This window comes from Centroberyx gerrardi, chromosome 7, assembly GCF_048128805.1.
Source record: "Centroberyx gerrardi isolate f3 chromosome 7, fCenGer3.hap1.cur.20231027, whole genome shotgun sequence".
Lineage (NCBI taxonomy): Eukaryota > Metazoa > Chordata > Actinopteri > Beryciformes > Berycidae > Centroberyx > Centroberyx gerrardi.
The window spans coordinates 30,575,137-30,589,986 of record NC_136003.1 but is presented as its reverse complement, the minus strand read 5'-3'; the positions used below and the strand labels follow the sequence as shown (position 1 = coordinate 30,589,986).

Below are 14,850 nucleotides of genomic sequence, written 5' to 3'. Positions count from 1 at the left end.
CAGAACTACGGTTCATGAAACATAAGCGCAAAAATCTGAGTTTCCCGGTCATTCAGCTCTGTAGGAAATGAATGGACTTCTGTTGACTTGGTGATCACGTTGCTCGCAGTGTGAACACACAGTTACACACTCACTCACACTACTGCAGAAGAATAACCTGAAAAATCACATCCTCATTACAGGCATATTTTAACTGATGTAAATGCCACATTAGATTTGGGCAAGAGAGCAACTGAGGGCGATTCATCTTGGGAGGAAACCTTTATTGGGGAGGCAGCATATGCAGCCCCGAATTATTGGACTTCAGAAGGCTTCCTCTCATACTGACAGGAAACCAGACCAGGACTGCTGATTCAGCCGGACCCTCGGCCTCTCTGATAGGTTCTGATGATGCTGAAACATTGAGGCATATGTGGGGCATCGCAGCTCAGTACGGGGACTCGGTTAGTGACTGGATCTGCGAGGGTCCGGCAAAACTGTAAACTGGGCTGAAATCTCTTCCTGCCTCTTGGGGGTAGAAATAGAAGTTTTTTTTCTGACACTGTGGACTTCCACTGGCTTGCCTTTGCCCTGAGTCTGGGGATAAATCCTGAAACCAATATGAAGGATTTACAATAAGCACACACACCTGACGGGATGTTGCGTGGTTTAAGACGGGACCGACGTCTTTCACCGAAGAACGCAGTAAGACTTTTAAAAACTGCGGCGCTTCATCTGTAAATAAAATCTCCTGTCGTCACCATGGAGATTGACAGGGGAATTGACTTTGCTGTTGCTATGGGAACTCCCATGGTGACCGTAGCTACATCCGGATGGAGCCCAGCTATCGGGGGGAAGCAGCGGCAACTATTTGGGCGTCTTGTGACTTAACAACTCTTGTAGTCGCACGGCTCTGGTTGAGGAGGCGTGATTCAAGAACCGGATCACACTTGTCTGAGTCCAGAGGGTTTCTGATGGGACGCGACACGGGTTAATCTTCCCAAACTGACAGACATTTGTTTTGAGGAGGTGAACTCCACAAGTGCCAAGATGGGCAGGACTGAACTGGGAGACTCACCCACTAACTAACCTCACCCAGCACCCAACTCCCCCCTCCTGCTGCAGGGCGACAGCGGTCTCTTCCGTGGGACTGGAACGTACCGTGTTTGTGGGACAGGGGCGGCGAACGGATGGATGGGACCGAGACAATCGCAGGTCAACGATCAAGTCTTCCTGATGTATTTGTGGCTGGGGAGCCTGCAGCAAGGAAACATTCTCTCCTCTCCTCCATCCTTCCTTCCTTCCTTCCCCTTCCTCTCTCCTCTTCTCTGAGAAAATACTAAACTTGTTGCATGTCGTCTTTCTTTGATCAGTCTGTGTTAAAAAGCATGACAGCGCAGCCTTGGGTTTCAACATGCAGTGTTATATAATTACCCACCATCCGAGGTGGGGTAACCTTTCAATTTAATTCAACCCATTTCCGTTTTATTCTATCCTTTACGTTGCTACATGTCTCAATAATGAAGACTTTGGGGCCAGTAGAGACGGGCAGTATTGGATCCAGACCTGGATCAGATAGCATTAGCATACAAGAGTTTGCAGCATTTGTTTTTACCTTCTGTAAGTACCAGATAGATATTCCCATGGCGGCCATTTTGAACGCTTGGGGTGGAAAACTAGGAAGATTAGCATATAGATAAAAACTGGTGTTACTTCAACATCTAAGTGAGGTATTCAGATAGACAGTTATCAAATTAGCTAGCAATCTCAGGAAAAGTACAAAGATTATTTGAATTGGGAGGTTAGCTAGCTTACTAACTAATTAGCTACTAGCTAGGTACCTAGGCTAGATTCTGGTAGCTGGCTATAGTGGTCCAAATTGTAAAAATCATTCCAGATTCTTGAGATCCATTTATTTCTAATGTTTTTCAGTGAGGAATCTGTGAAATGATAAATGTTTGTCAGTTTGATGTTTGTATGATCATCTTGGGACACAACAGAACGAGAGAACCGGGTTTTCCACCCAGTTCAAAATGGCCGCCGTGGTAATAAGAACAATACCATAGAAGGCAGAAAGTTAAGCCAATCGTCGGAAAGTATTTGAGAGATAGTTTTGTATACTTTTCTGTGATTGACAACTGATCCCGGTGCAGTAAACCCCGCCCATCTGGCACTCCCATGAAGGTTAAAACAAGCGTAAATAACTTTGTGCATCTCCTGTTTGACCCAGGCCTGATTGGAACCGAGCTAAAAGCTGAAATCCAGGGTTTTAAACCTGATAAACTTGTCGGGTGGTGGTGTTTTGATTTGTTCGATGCACAGTGAAGTGGGCAAAGCCTCAGTTAAGTGTTTCCCAAACTATGAGCCAGAACCCAAAATGGGTCTTGGGTGTGTTTATAAATGTGTTCCCACTCGACAAGAATACTCCTGTGTTTTCATCACCGGGCCTCGAGGAAACGCAGAAATCCTCAAATCGAGTCCCGGGTTGAAAAAGCTAAGAATGCCTGGCTCAGGTGAAGTGAGTAGAAACTGTACTAAAAATCTGCTGATATGAACTTCCTGGTAATACTTGTAGCTGCTTATAATAAGGCCAAAATAATGATGACAAGCAAGTTATTAATTATTATTTGTTAGGGTTTTTTTTTGTTGAATTTCTGATTTGGGTCCCAGGCTGAAATGTGAAAGAAAGCCGGTTCTAGGAGAAGAAAACTGATGATATGTTGTTTTGATTTTTACATTTCTGTATGGAAAGCGGTGACGTGCTGAAGATCTTCTCGGCTGGTTCCCTGAAGATCATCGGTTCTCTGACTCTGGAGACCTGACGCCGAGCCAGGTCTTACTCCTGACCCCAGATCTGCACCCTGACCTCCAGCCTCCGAGCTGCGTGGCACAGAAGCACTACACTGTTTTCAAAGTTAGGGTATGGGGACCCCAAATTGGGCCTCAAGAAAATGTAACTTTGTCCCCAATTTATTCTGCAGAAATCAGTCGCTACCTCGGAGGGATTTTGATGGGGTCGTTTTAATTCTGTATTCAGCTACTGGCTGTTTCATGTTTTTGAAAGCGTGCGTAGCGATGTATGACACTACGGCTCAGCCATGATGTGAAAGCAGGCTGGGGGTCAGAGGTCAGGGTTCAGGGTTTAGATTGGGACCAGACTCTTTGGCCAAATTTACACCTGGTGTTAAAACCACAGTGCAGATAAAAGATTGATGTCTAGATACAGGACACAAATCCACATTTAAAGGTGCTACGTGTACCATTATCAGATATGAAAATCTGTTCTCTAATATATCTTGTTATGATTACCGTAAACAAATGAGATTTGAAACATTTCCCATCAGCCCCGTCGCTTCCCGCCTTCCCTCCTCCCCCTCCCTGAAGAGGATCAACATGTTGGAAGTGATTTCTCCATCTTCCTTTCCCTCCTTCCACCATCTGCTGCCAGAAACTCTTTCAGCTTTAGCTCCGTTTGCTCTGGAAGAACAGAACCTCTTCCTGTTTTGTGCCGTAAAGCGATCCAGCAGATTTCCCTCCAGATCCACCAGGTGGAGAAACTATGGAGGATGCAGAGTAGAGGCTGATGCTCTGGTTTGTTTACCGTAATTACACTAATGTCTCAAAATTAATGTGGTGATGATTTATGGATGTTAAAATGCTACACGTAGCACCTTTAAGCAGAAATACCTTTGAGACGGATTGGAAACGGACTTTTCTAAGTCACTGTGGAGCATGATGGGAAATGAAGGCAGATGTCCACCAGTCAGAAGCTGTTAAGTTGTGGTTGTGTCTGGTTAGTTTGTCCTTCCCATCACCCACTTGGGCAGGGAACTAAACACGGTTCAGAGGTCGATTCAGTTCTAAAAGCCACTACTTATCTCACACTGATACTTGGCAGGTAAAACGGTGAATTTGGGGATTTTTTTTTTTTTCTCCAGCCGCTGTGACCTGTTGACTAGAAGTTGGTTTCCTGTCCTGCTGTGGAGGGAGTTTGTTCAAGTCAGACTCCACTGATGTGTTTAACTGTGGCTCATCGCCCCGTTCAGACCCGACGCACGTTCCTTCTAGTTTGAGATTTCAATACACTGCAAAAAATGACAAGTTGTCCAGTGATTTTATCTTGTTTTTAGACCTATCAAGCTTATTTCATGATACTTTTAGTCAAATCATCTCACTGCACTGGCAGATAATCTCGCTGGTTTCAGTAAATTTCACTTGATTCATGTCAATATAACTTCTTTCAAGAAATCATCATAAAACAATGAAGAAAATCTGGAAACAGGAAACTTTCTCCAAGATAGTTTCACTTTTTCCAATTAAATGTCCTGAAACAAGTTGCATTCTCCTGGAAAAAAAGTCAAATTTGTTGAAACCGGTGAAATTATCTGCCAGTGCAGTGAGATGATTTCACACAAAAAAATCCTAAAATAAGCTTGATAAGTCTGCATACAAGATAAGATAACAAGTCTGTCTGGGGTTTAGTATCTAAGTTGTGGCCAAGCACTTTTCCACCGTGAAAAACTACTGAGATAAAATGACTCCAGGTGAAAAGAGCCGCTTGGTTGTAAGTTCCCCACATTATTTCCCCCACAGCAGCAGCAACAACCCCTCTCAACTGTCCTTTTATTTAAAAATTTTAATCAATTCCTCCTCTCCCCGTTCCTCCCCTCCCCTCCCCTCCCTCCATCGCTCGTCTTTTGCCTTATGAAATGTTTGCTGTAAAACTCGTCGATTCAGGATTTGTATAGACCTATGATTCAAACAAAAAATACTGAAAATATGTTAATAATGATAAAAAAAAAAAGAAGTGACTTAACGCCTCATGGATAACAATAACAGTAGTGATAATAGCGCTTACAGTTAGTCTAATAGGTTCATGTTTAAAGCTTGTAACATTGGGACTAAACAACACAAGAGGGTTGGTGGATGAATATCTGAAGGAACTGGGGAGTTAATGGTGACTCATCATGCTCTCTCTTTTCTTTCTTCTGCATTTCTAACTGGTGTGCTCTCTCTTTTTCTCTCTCTCTTTCTCTCTTTCTTTAACCGGAGCTCTATCAACACTGAAATAAACACTCCATGGTTTCCTCATCTCTCTCTCTCTCTCTCTCTCTCTCTCTCTCTCTCTCTCTCTCTCTCTCTCTCTCTCTCACTAATCCCAGCAGCTTAACCCCCATCAATCGTCGCTCTCTTTCGTTCTCGCACGTCTTTAACTCGGCCAGCTGTTGTACCGATTCAACTAAAACTTCAGAGATTAAAAGGTCAATGTCTAAATAACTGAAGTGTGTGTGTGTGTGTGATTTTTTTTGTTTTTGTTTTGCAGCTGAGAAGAGAGGGCTTAGAGGGCTGAGGCCATTTTTAGGGTTAGAATTCGGGTCAGGGCAGAGGTGGAGACTCGAGTCTCAGTTTTAATTGCTTGAGTCTTGACTTGATGCATGAAGAGAAGACTTGAGACTTGACTTGACTTGGGTTCTGGTGACTTGGGACTTGACTCTGACTTGTACTCTGATGACTTGAAAAGGTTTCTAAAGTCTTGACTTGAGATCTTGTGTTTGTGTAAATGACTTAGATTGAAAGTGATGAGATTTGTTCCAGCAGACGACTGAATTTAAATTCTGTTTTCTGAATTTGTATGGAATGATTGAATTTATTGAAGTTGAAACTGATTATAGAAATCAAACTCATGATGCTCTTACCAAGTTTTTATCCTATTAAAACCATATTGCATTGAAAAGTCCTAGATATTTAGTTTTCTTTAAGATATTAAATTGATGCTGGACTCTTGATTTGTTCTGATATGACTTGCTGTTCTACATTTAGACTTGAGACTTGACATTAATGACATGGACTTGACTTGGTAATCTACATTTAGACTTGGGACTTGGTCACACCTCTTATTCATTTTATATGTAAGTAGCATGAAAGTGGTGGGTTACATTAGGATAGGGTCTCCTAAGGGGGGGATAAAGCATAAATGGTTTTGTGAAAATAGAATTAATTCTTGTTTATGTTGGTTTGCCTTATGATGATCAACTGGAGGTCATAGTTCATTTTTCTTTTACTTAACCGCCACATCACTGCTTGTACCCAGGGATGGAATGGAAAGTAGATCCAGATCCAGTTGAGCCACCTTGTTATCAGCAGAATAGAGCATAGTAAGTAGTATCAGATGGATGTAAGTTATATTAGGATAAGTTCTTTTAAGGGGGAAAAAGAGAGTAACTAATGTAGTTTGAAGTGTAATTTATTTTTGCTCATATTGGTGATTGTTTGGTTTATGATGATCACCGAAAATCTAAATAACTGTGACCTCCATAGTTTACCTATATTTAATTTTTTCCACTTCATTGATTCTCATAATGTGGACGCTAGGGGGCGGAGCCTTCTTTTTGACGGCTACAGTGGAAGCACTTCCGAGTTCAGAGATCGTCTATCCGGAAGCAGATGAAGTAAAAAAAAAAAAAAAAAAAGAAAGAAAATACACTGGTCCCACATGTGCAAAACATCGACTGCATGAGGCCGATCAAAACATTACATCTGTCGTGTTTCACAAAGCTGAACGCACAGGAGTTGAAGTCCTGCGCTGTAACGGCTCACCAGTAAGTAAGTAGTTTGTCGCGTGCGTGGAAAACATGGAGGGAGAGAGCGTTATAAAGTTACCGGCGACGCAGGAGAGGGGACCTGCCAGGAAGAGGGCTCCTCCGCCGAAGATAGACCCCAAACAAGAAGACGTAAAGCGGCAGAAAAACGCGAAGACGCTGGCGGTCCTGGGAGAGAAGGACAGCTCGGTGAAACTGCTGGAGGAGCTCGTGTTCGGGGCAGAAGAGGAGCTGCTGGGGAGGCTCGTGGAGGTATACGTCACACCAGACTCCATCCAAAAAAAATGCATCAGTTTAATGCTCCCTTGCCTATCGGCTACACACGCATCACAGAACACGACTTCAGATCTTTTGGGAATCGTTAGGGTCTTCTGGTAAATTCGGCATGCAAAGTGATCCGCCAAACGCCTTATTTCAATTCAAAAACTAAACTTTTGGAGTTGGTTCACGCTGTTCGCCACTGTGCATTTTTTGCTGAAGACGACTGTGGGAACAACAGGTGAACCGTTTCGTAGAGTTGATATTTTACTGTAATAAGTGCAGCTTGGTGTATCGGATGAATGCCGAATTGAAGAGTGTATCATAAAGATGTATAAAACGTCTTAATTCGTGCTCTACCAGACATGAATGTTTGCCGATACACAAGGTAACGAAAATAATGGGACCTTGAACCAGCTAATTGGAAATGAAAAGAAGCATTCAGTGTATTTTCACCTGTGTGTGTGTGTGTGTGCAGCTATATATTACTGCAGTAGGTCAGTGACTTCTAAACAGGTCTTGGACTAGACTAGAACATATGTATGTGTTATTAGACTCAGATTTGTCCCAAAATTTGGGCTTCGGGCTGCAGAAGCTGATCATCCCCAAACATCGTTTTAAGGCCTTTCTCTCTCCTGTCACTCTCCAGGACGAGGGCAAGCAGGGCGTAACGCTGTTGGACGACGACAACGATGAGTCCAGCGAAGAAGAAGTTGAGAACGAGGCTCGTCTGCAGCTCCCGACGGCCAGAAAGGCCGCCTGGGTGGATGAGGATGATGAGCTGGAGGAAGAGTAGGTGGTGTGTGTGTGTGTGTGAGAGTGTGTGTGTGTGTGTGTGTGTGTGTGTGTGTTCTTAAATTTGTGTGTTCCATGGTGGTTGTGTGTTACATGGTGGTTTTCAAAGGACAAAAATGACCCCGCTGACTCAAAATGCTTTCTCCTTTAAACAGACCGCCTGACACTCTCTCTCTCTCTCTCTCTCTCTCTCTCTCTCTCTCTCTCTCTCTCTCTCTCTCTCTCTCTCTCTCTCTCTCTCTCTCTCTCTCTCCTCAGGGTGGACATGACCCATCGTTTCCGTAGAGACCTGGCCAAAGGAGAGGCGGAGTCAACGATGTCCAAACAGAAACTACAGCAGAGGATGAAGGAGCAGTGAGTCTAAATACCCACACACACACACACACACATTTATATACACACACTGTGGTATATATTCCACACTCATCCTCCCTCTCTCACTCTTCTTCTTCTCCTTCTTCTTCTTCTGCTTTGTTTTTTTCCAGGTTTCAGAAGTCCATGGGAGGAACTCCATCCTGGGCAGAGACCAAAGTCAAGAAGAAGAGCAAGAAGAGAGGTAGAATTAAATGTTACCGAAAGTAGTGCTGAAACGACAACAATCGACAGAAAATTAATCTATTTTATCATTTTGATAATCGATTAATCGTTTTAGTCATTTATCAAGTAAAAATACCAAACATTTGCTGGTTGCAGCTTCACAAATGTGAAGATTTTCTGCTTTTCTCAGTTTCACATCAGTATAAAATAAATACTTTGGGGTTTTCTAAGGAAGGCATTTGAAGAATCACTTTGGGCTGTAGTGACTTGTGATGGGCATTTGTCAGTATGTTTGACATTTTATAGACTAAATAATTTGATCGATTATATAAAAAAAAAATTAGGTTCATGGGTAACGCTCTCTCCTCTCTTAACCCTCCTATTATGTTTGGGGTCAATTTGACCCCATTCAACATTTAACGTCTCTAAAAACATGATTAACATTATTTTTTCATCTTGATACTCGATGACTTTTCCTAATTTCATGGGGAAAACTGGTAAATATAACATGGTGATACGTTTTCAAGGTTCTGTACACATTTTGTATACAACGGCGTTGTTTGGGGTCATTTTTCCATTATTGACTAACTGCTGTGTTACTTGCTGATGTTCTGCAGTGTAAACTTGGGCAACACTTTCAATTACAATAATTTTTTGTAGGTTTAAAGTGCTGGAGTCAATTTGACCCCAAACATAAAAGATGTCTGTTAATTTTAACATAAAAGGAGGGTTAATTGAGCAAGGCATGAACCCTTAGTCAAGCTTGCATGTCGAGATGAGTCTTTTTGTATTCATATGTTGATGTTACGTCTCCTCATCTGTCAGCCGAGGATGATGATGATGATGATGAAGAGGAGGAGGACGACGACGACCTGCTGAGGAAGACGGGGAACTTTGTGGCGTCCTCCGACAGTCTGCCCAGCGGGATCCTGCGGGTCAGCGGCTCAGCCTTACCGGCTCTGTAACATACGCTCTGAAAAGTTTAGGAAAAGTTTAGGAATTACACAAATGCTTAGAATGGTATCGGAAGAAATATTCAGTCCCAGTACATACAAATGTTTCCTGTACTGTTAGATTACTTTAATGTTCCTTTAATTTCTTGACAGACAACACATCTTATCACCTGTATCGACTTCTATAGGTGATCAATAGGAATCACAACAGCATCGACAAGTCTCTGCACACACACACACACACACACACACTGTTATGGTTCCCTATCAGCAGAGGCAGCAATATGAAGATGTGTTTATTTTGATAGATGTTTTTTTATTTGATCTCTGTTTCAAGGTGACTGTCGTATTAAATGAATTCCCCACATGGTGTTGATGTTCTTGTTCCTCAGATGAAGAAGTGTCTCCATGCCAACAGCGCCCGTCCGTCAGACGACAGGCTGACCACCGTCCAGTTCCACCCCTCCGCTCAGGTCGTCATGACGGCCGGCCTCGACCAATCGATCTCCCTCTTCCAGGTACGGTCGGCCAATCACGTCGCTCTGTTCCAGGTGTATTGGTACACAAGCGGTGCAGAAACGAAGAGGGACGCCAAAACAGCAAACTGAGGGATTTTTCTACCTTGATTTATCTGGGAAGTTGCTGAATTTATCTGCTGTTTTTCAGCTGGAAATTAAGTTTTTTTTCCACATATCCTTCTCATTGTTATATATGACATATGTAGATATATTTATAATGTTCCCACCTGTTTCATAATAAGATAAGTTTGATCTTATCGCCCAGCTGCATCAAAGAATATTGAGGGTTTTAGTTGAATTTGTCACGCTTTGTCAGGTGTAGGTGTCCCATGGAATAAATGAGAAACCTTTCTTCCTCTTTGTTCCTTCCTTCCTTCCGTCCTTCCTTCCTTCCCTTCCTCCCTCCCTCCCTCCCTCCCCAGGTGGACGGGAAGACGAACCCGAAGATCCAGAGCATCCACCTGGAGCGTTTCCCCATCCACAAAGCCCAGTTCAGCACGGACGGAGAGAAGGTGGTGGCCACCAGCCTGAAGAACAAGATGTTCTACCTGTACGACATGATGGAGGGACGGGTGGTGCCTGTCCACACCGTCAGAGGTGAGGAGGAGGAGGAGGAGGAGGTGTGGGGGTTGGAAATTATATGTTAGACCTTGATGATGGAAGGGTCAGGAAGATACTGTTGTTATGGGTAAGGAAAGGAGGAGTGGAAGGAAAGGTAAAAAGAGTTGAAGGGAGGAGGAGAGGAGGCGGAGGAGAGCGAGATGGGGAGAGAAGAGGAGATGGAGAGGAACAAGAAGAGATGAGAGGAAGAGGAGATGGGAGGAGAAGAAGAGATGGGAGAGGCAATAAAACCCTCCAATTTCATGTCAGACTGTTTTCTGTAACTCTCATGAAGAAGAAACCTCCATCATGTCAGAGGTGGACGACACTGACTGTTTCGTATCTGGTGTTGAATGAAGCTTCCTGTCCCTGCAGGTCTGAAGGAGGCCAGAGTGAAGGAGTTCTCCGTCTCCCCTGAAGGCGACGCTCTGCTGCTGACAGGAACCAGCGGATACCTGCACGTCCTGACGCTCAAGGTGGGCGGGGCGTCACTCTGCTTCGTTTTTTTTTTAAAGCTGCACCAGGCAGCTTCGCACGCTGGCGGCCCCAAGTGGCAGCAGCAGAACAGTTTGAAGTACTTCATTACCCAGATTTCGTGTAACGTGATGCTGGCAAACGACATTTCTTCTTCCTGGGGGGAACGCCTGCTGTCTGCTGTCTAGGAAACACTTTTCTGATTCGTCCTTAAGTTTCAGTTCATCACTTCGTTTTGGGTCAAGGAGATTTGATTGACTGCAAATGTTGTTAATTAACCATTTTGTCTGTGTGTGTGTGTGTGTGTGTGTGTTCAGACCAAGGAAGTGGTTCGCAGTATGAAGATCAACGGTAACATCAGTGGAGTCGCCTTTTCTCACGACGGCAGCAAGGTCTTCACCAACTCTGGTGGGTCCACGACTGTGTGTGTGTGTGTGTGTGTGTGTGTGTGTGTATTCTGTGTGTGTGCATGCATGTGTGTGTTGTCAGATATTTCCTGAAACACCCGCTCTCTTTCGATGTGTGAGCAAAGTACAAAAAGGATGAATACATTTGATTTGAAATGAACTGACTAATTCTTCAGTGTGTGTGCCCTCAGATATCAACTTTATACCTCTACTACTAAATATATATAAATATTATCTTATCAGACTAGTGCTTTATGTTGGAGTAAACTTATTCTACTCTCTGTGTGTGTGTGTGTGTGTGTGTGTGTGTGTGTGTGTGTGTGTGTGCAGAGGAGGGGGAGGTGTATGTGTGGGACATGCGGAGCAGTCGGTGTGTCAACAGGTTCACAGACGAAGGCTGTGTGAAGGGAACGTCCATCGCTGCTTCAGCTAATGGACAGTACCTTGCCTGCGGGTAGGACACACACACACACATACACACACACACACACATAGATAATGGTTGATTAATGGGAACTTGCATAGCTTCCTCTTAAGATGGAAAACACACTCTGCTCCCTGTACACTTTGCCTTGATTTTTAAATGTGTTTCTCATTGTTTTTTCATGTAGAAGGGCCAATAATCTGACAAAAATCAATTTAAAATGCATTTTTTAAATTTCTGTGTGCACAGATGTGTTTAAAAGCTGTTAAGATGGAAGCATCAGTTTTGCCAGAACACCATTTTGTTTCAACTTTCCTCCCTCCCAGCTCCCAGTCGGGCGTGGTCAACGTTTACTCCCAGGAGGCGTGTCTCAACTCGACCAAACCCAGGCCTCTGAAGGCGGTGATGAACCTGCTGACCTCGGCGACCTCGCTGGCCTTCAACCCCTCCTCCGAGATCCTGGCCGTCGCGTCCCGGGCCGACGACGAGGCCGTGCGACTGGTAAGGCGATGGTTAGACGTACAGCAGGGCGTCCAGGCGGTTAAGAGACTAAACAAGCCCCTTTAGCTGAATTTGGATTGATGCACATGTCAAAGATAGTTCTTGTGAGGTTTGTTTGTTTTGTTTTTTTAGGTTTTTAAGGTATTTTTGATGCCATTCACAGCATTTCTGCTTTAGTGTGCAGCACAAAGTGGACACTGAAAGACAAAACTGGGCATACGATTCAAACCGACGCTCATCAGGCCTTGAGCTGACACATTCAACCTCTGCAGCGTTTCCTCCTTTAGTTCAGCTGGTTTGTCCAGGTGAGAACGATGACCTTTGAACTCTGGCGGCACCAAATAACGACACCGAGAGTCTCAGTCCTCTTAACAAGAGAACTGCTGTGCGGTTCGTTAATCCAACCGACTACAGGAAACACAAGGGATTATGGGTAGAAGGAGGCGGATGTTGACATCTGACAGCCAGCAGTTCCTCATGCTTGGAAAGGCCAGCAGAACAAAATGAACACCATAGAAGAAGAGACAGACAAATCCCATCATGCTTAGCTAAAGGTACAGAGACTAGAATCACAAACCTGCAGGATGACAGGCGACCAAAACTCTGACCAATGAGCGAGCTACTTCTGAGTCCTGGTTCACTTGTGATCGGGTTCATAAGTTCATAAAGTTTTCCAGCTGTCGGTGTGATGTCATGCTGATGTCATGCTGATGTCATGCTGTGTGTTTGTCTCCAGGTCCACCTGCCCAGTCTGACCGTCTTCTCCAACTTCCCCGTCTCCAAGAGGAAGATCGTCCACCGGGCCAGCTGCCTCGCCTTCTCCCCCCGCAGCGGCTTCTTCTCACTGGCCAACAACAAGGGCCACGCCCCCCTCTTCAGGTCCGTCAGCCAATCATGTATCTCCGTTCGGCTCGGTCCAGCTGGGCTGCTGTCGAATGTGAAGACAGAGTTTGACCTCAGCCTCACTGGAGACTCTGAACCAGCAACTCAAATAGAGACAAAAAAATATCTTTCTGATCATTCATTTTTGAAGACGCAGAGACTGTCCAGCTCAGACTCTTCTTCTTCTTCTTCTTCTTCTTCTTCTTCTTCTTCTTCTTCTTCTTCTCAGTTCAATATCAAGTGAGGCACATATTCCAGTTCTCAAATTGGGGGTTGGGACCCATTAGGAGGTCACAAGATAATTTTGGGGGGTTGCAAGGTGATTTATGGGATAGGGGGAAAAAAAATATTACAAATGTAATATAATGTGTAATTTTTCCTGCTTCTTCTGTAATTTTTGAAATGCAGAATAGTTTTCAGCCTCCAGATGAAATGACCTGAAAAGGGAAAATCATTTTTTGGGTGAACTGAACTCCAAAAAGCTTTAAGAACCACTGAGATATTCCACTAAAAACTACGAGATCAGTATCCTCGCTATGTCTACAACCAAAAACGGTGCTTAATGGAGTCACCTGGTGGATTTTAGATAGATTAGATTAGAGGAAACTGTAATGATCTCCTGTGGGGATTTTTTTTTTATTATTCTCTAGACCACTGGTTCGAGGGGTCTTCAGATGATTTATGGAATAGGGAAAAAACAGTTTTGGCTCCTCTTGGTTCAGCCAATCCTGGAGGGAGACGCGTCTAGGTCGATCTGTCAGTGTAGTTTCAGATTTCAGCCAATATGGCCGGTCACATTCGCCACACTTGACGTCATTTGTTTGTCATGAACCAGACGGGTGAGAGCAACTTCTGACTGTCTGTGTGTTTCCTGTCTTTTTCCAGGTTGCTGCATTACAAGGACTTCTGAAGAGGAACGTCAGAGGCTGAAGGAAGTCTGGCTTTTAAGTCTTTGTGGCACCGGTCTGACCTTTTTCATGGCGGTCTAAAAAAAACCCAGTTTATATGCGTGTTCAGCTCCCGTTAGACACTAATGTCGCCCTGGTCCTGTGGAGCTGAAAGGCTGGAGCAAAAACGTTTGTGCTCGTGGTTCTGAGAGGTGCTTTGGATAAAAGTGTCGACCAAATGCGATGAAAATATCTGACCTGTGCGACGAGGAGTTAAAAACCAAAAACCATCTCTCTAAAACTCTGGTCCAGCTGAGGAGCGGGCGAACATGCTGGGATACAACCACTGTATCCCCAAACGTTTCTTTTTTATCATTATTATTATTTTTGTCAAATGATTGTATAAATGCACCAATACAACACAACATGTACATTAACGTCTCTGTGGTTTTTTTTTGACCCGGTTTGAGCGTGAAGAGGTTCTGCCGGAGCTTTGAATCCAGGAAGAAAGAGACCAGAACAACAGGATGAGGTTTTTTGCTTAGTCACTGTTCGTTATTCTCAGCATTACGAGGCAAAACGATCCGCTTCGGGCCGGGATTAAGACCAGTGGGGGATTTGGAGCCGGAGGTAATGAGGGCAGTGAAGGAGCCGTTTCATTATGCAACACAGTAAAAAAAAAAGAAAAAAAAAGAAAAGTGGGTAACAAGAACAAGAGCAATGTTACGAAACATCTGGCAGGCAGGTGGAGGAAGAGGGTCGAAAGCTTAACCAATCACAAGACACACAACTGAACTCCAACCCCCCCCCCCCAAAAAAAAAAAGGAGAATGGGTGTATAGGAGGGGAAAAGTGAAACAAGAAACCAGTGATTTCAACAACTGTAGGAGCAGGAGTGTGTTCCCCTTCACACACACACACACACACACACACACACACACACACACACACACACACACACACACACACACACACACACACACTGGTGCTGGAATGCCCTCTGTCCTGTCTGTCCTCATGTTAAGCATGTAAAGCAT

The 14,850-nt window shown here is 44.1% G+C and overlaps 1 protein-coding gene across 1 annotated transcript; it reads left to right on the top strand.

The window, feature by feature from the left end:
* The first annotated feature begins 6,468 nt into the window (after nucleotides 1–6,468).
* On the top strand, nucleotides 6,469–14,245 carry utp18 (UTP18 small subunit processome component). The gene is made up of 13 exons (XM_071898287.2): nucleotides 6,469–6,830; nucleotides 7,486–7,628; nucleotides 7,890–7,985; nucleotides 8,117–8,187; nucleotides 8,994–9,103; nucleotides 9,514–9,639; nucleotides 10,062–10,236; nucleotides 10,615–10,715; nucleotides 11,031–11,121; nucleotides 11,451–11,574; nucleotides 11,871–12,045; nucleotides 12,782–12,924; nucleotides 13,813–14,245. The coding sequence occupies exons 1-13, from the start codon at nucleotides 6,612–6,614 to the stop codon at nucleotides 13,835–13,837; spliced, it is 1,599 nt and encodes a 532-aa protein (XP_071754388.2). The 5' UTR covers nucleotides 6,469–6,611; the 3' UTR covers nucleotides 13,838–14,245.
* Nucleotides 14,246–14,850: the final 605 nt, after the last annotated feature.

Excerpts from the sequence above, each read along its gene's own strand:
- utp18 (XM_071898287.2), top strand. The coding sequence starts at position 6,612 with ATGGAGGGAGAGAGCGTTATAAAGTTACCGGCGACGCAGGAGAGGGGA. Across the intron at positions 11,575-11,870 it reads GGACAGTACCTTGCCTGCGG|CTCCCAGTCGGGCGTGGTCA; the intron begins GTAGGACACACA and ends CCTCCCTCCCAG. Across the intron at positions 12,925-13,812 it reads GGCCACGCCCCCCTCTTCAG|GTTGCTGCATTACAAGGACT; the intron begins GTCCGTCAGCCA and ends GTCTTTTTCCAG.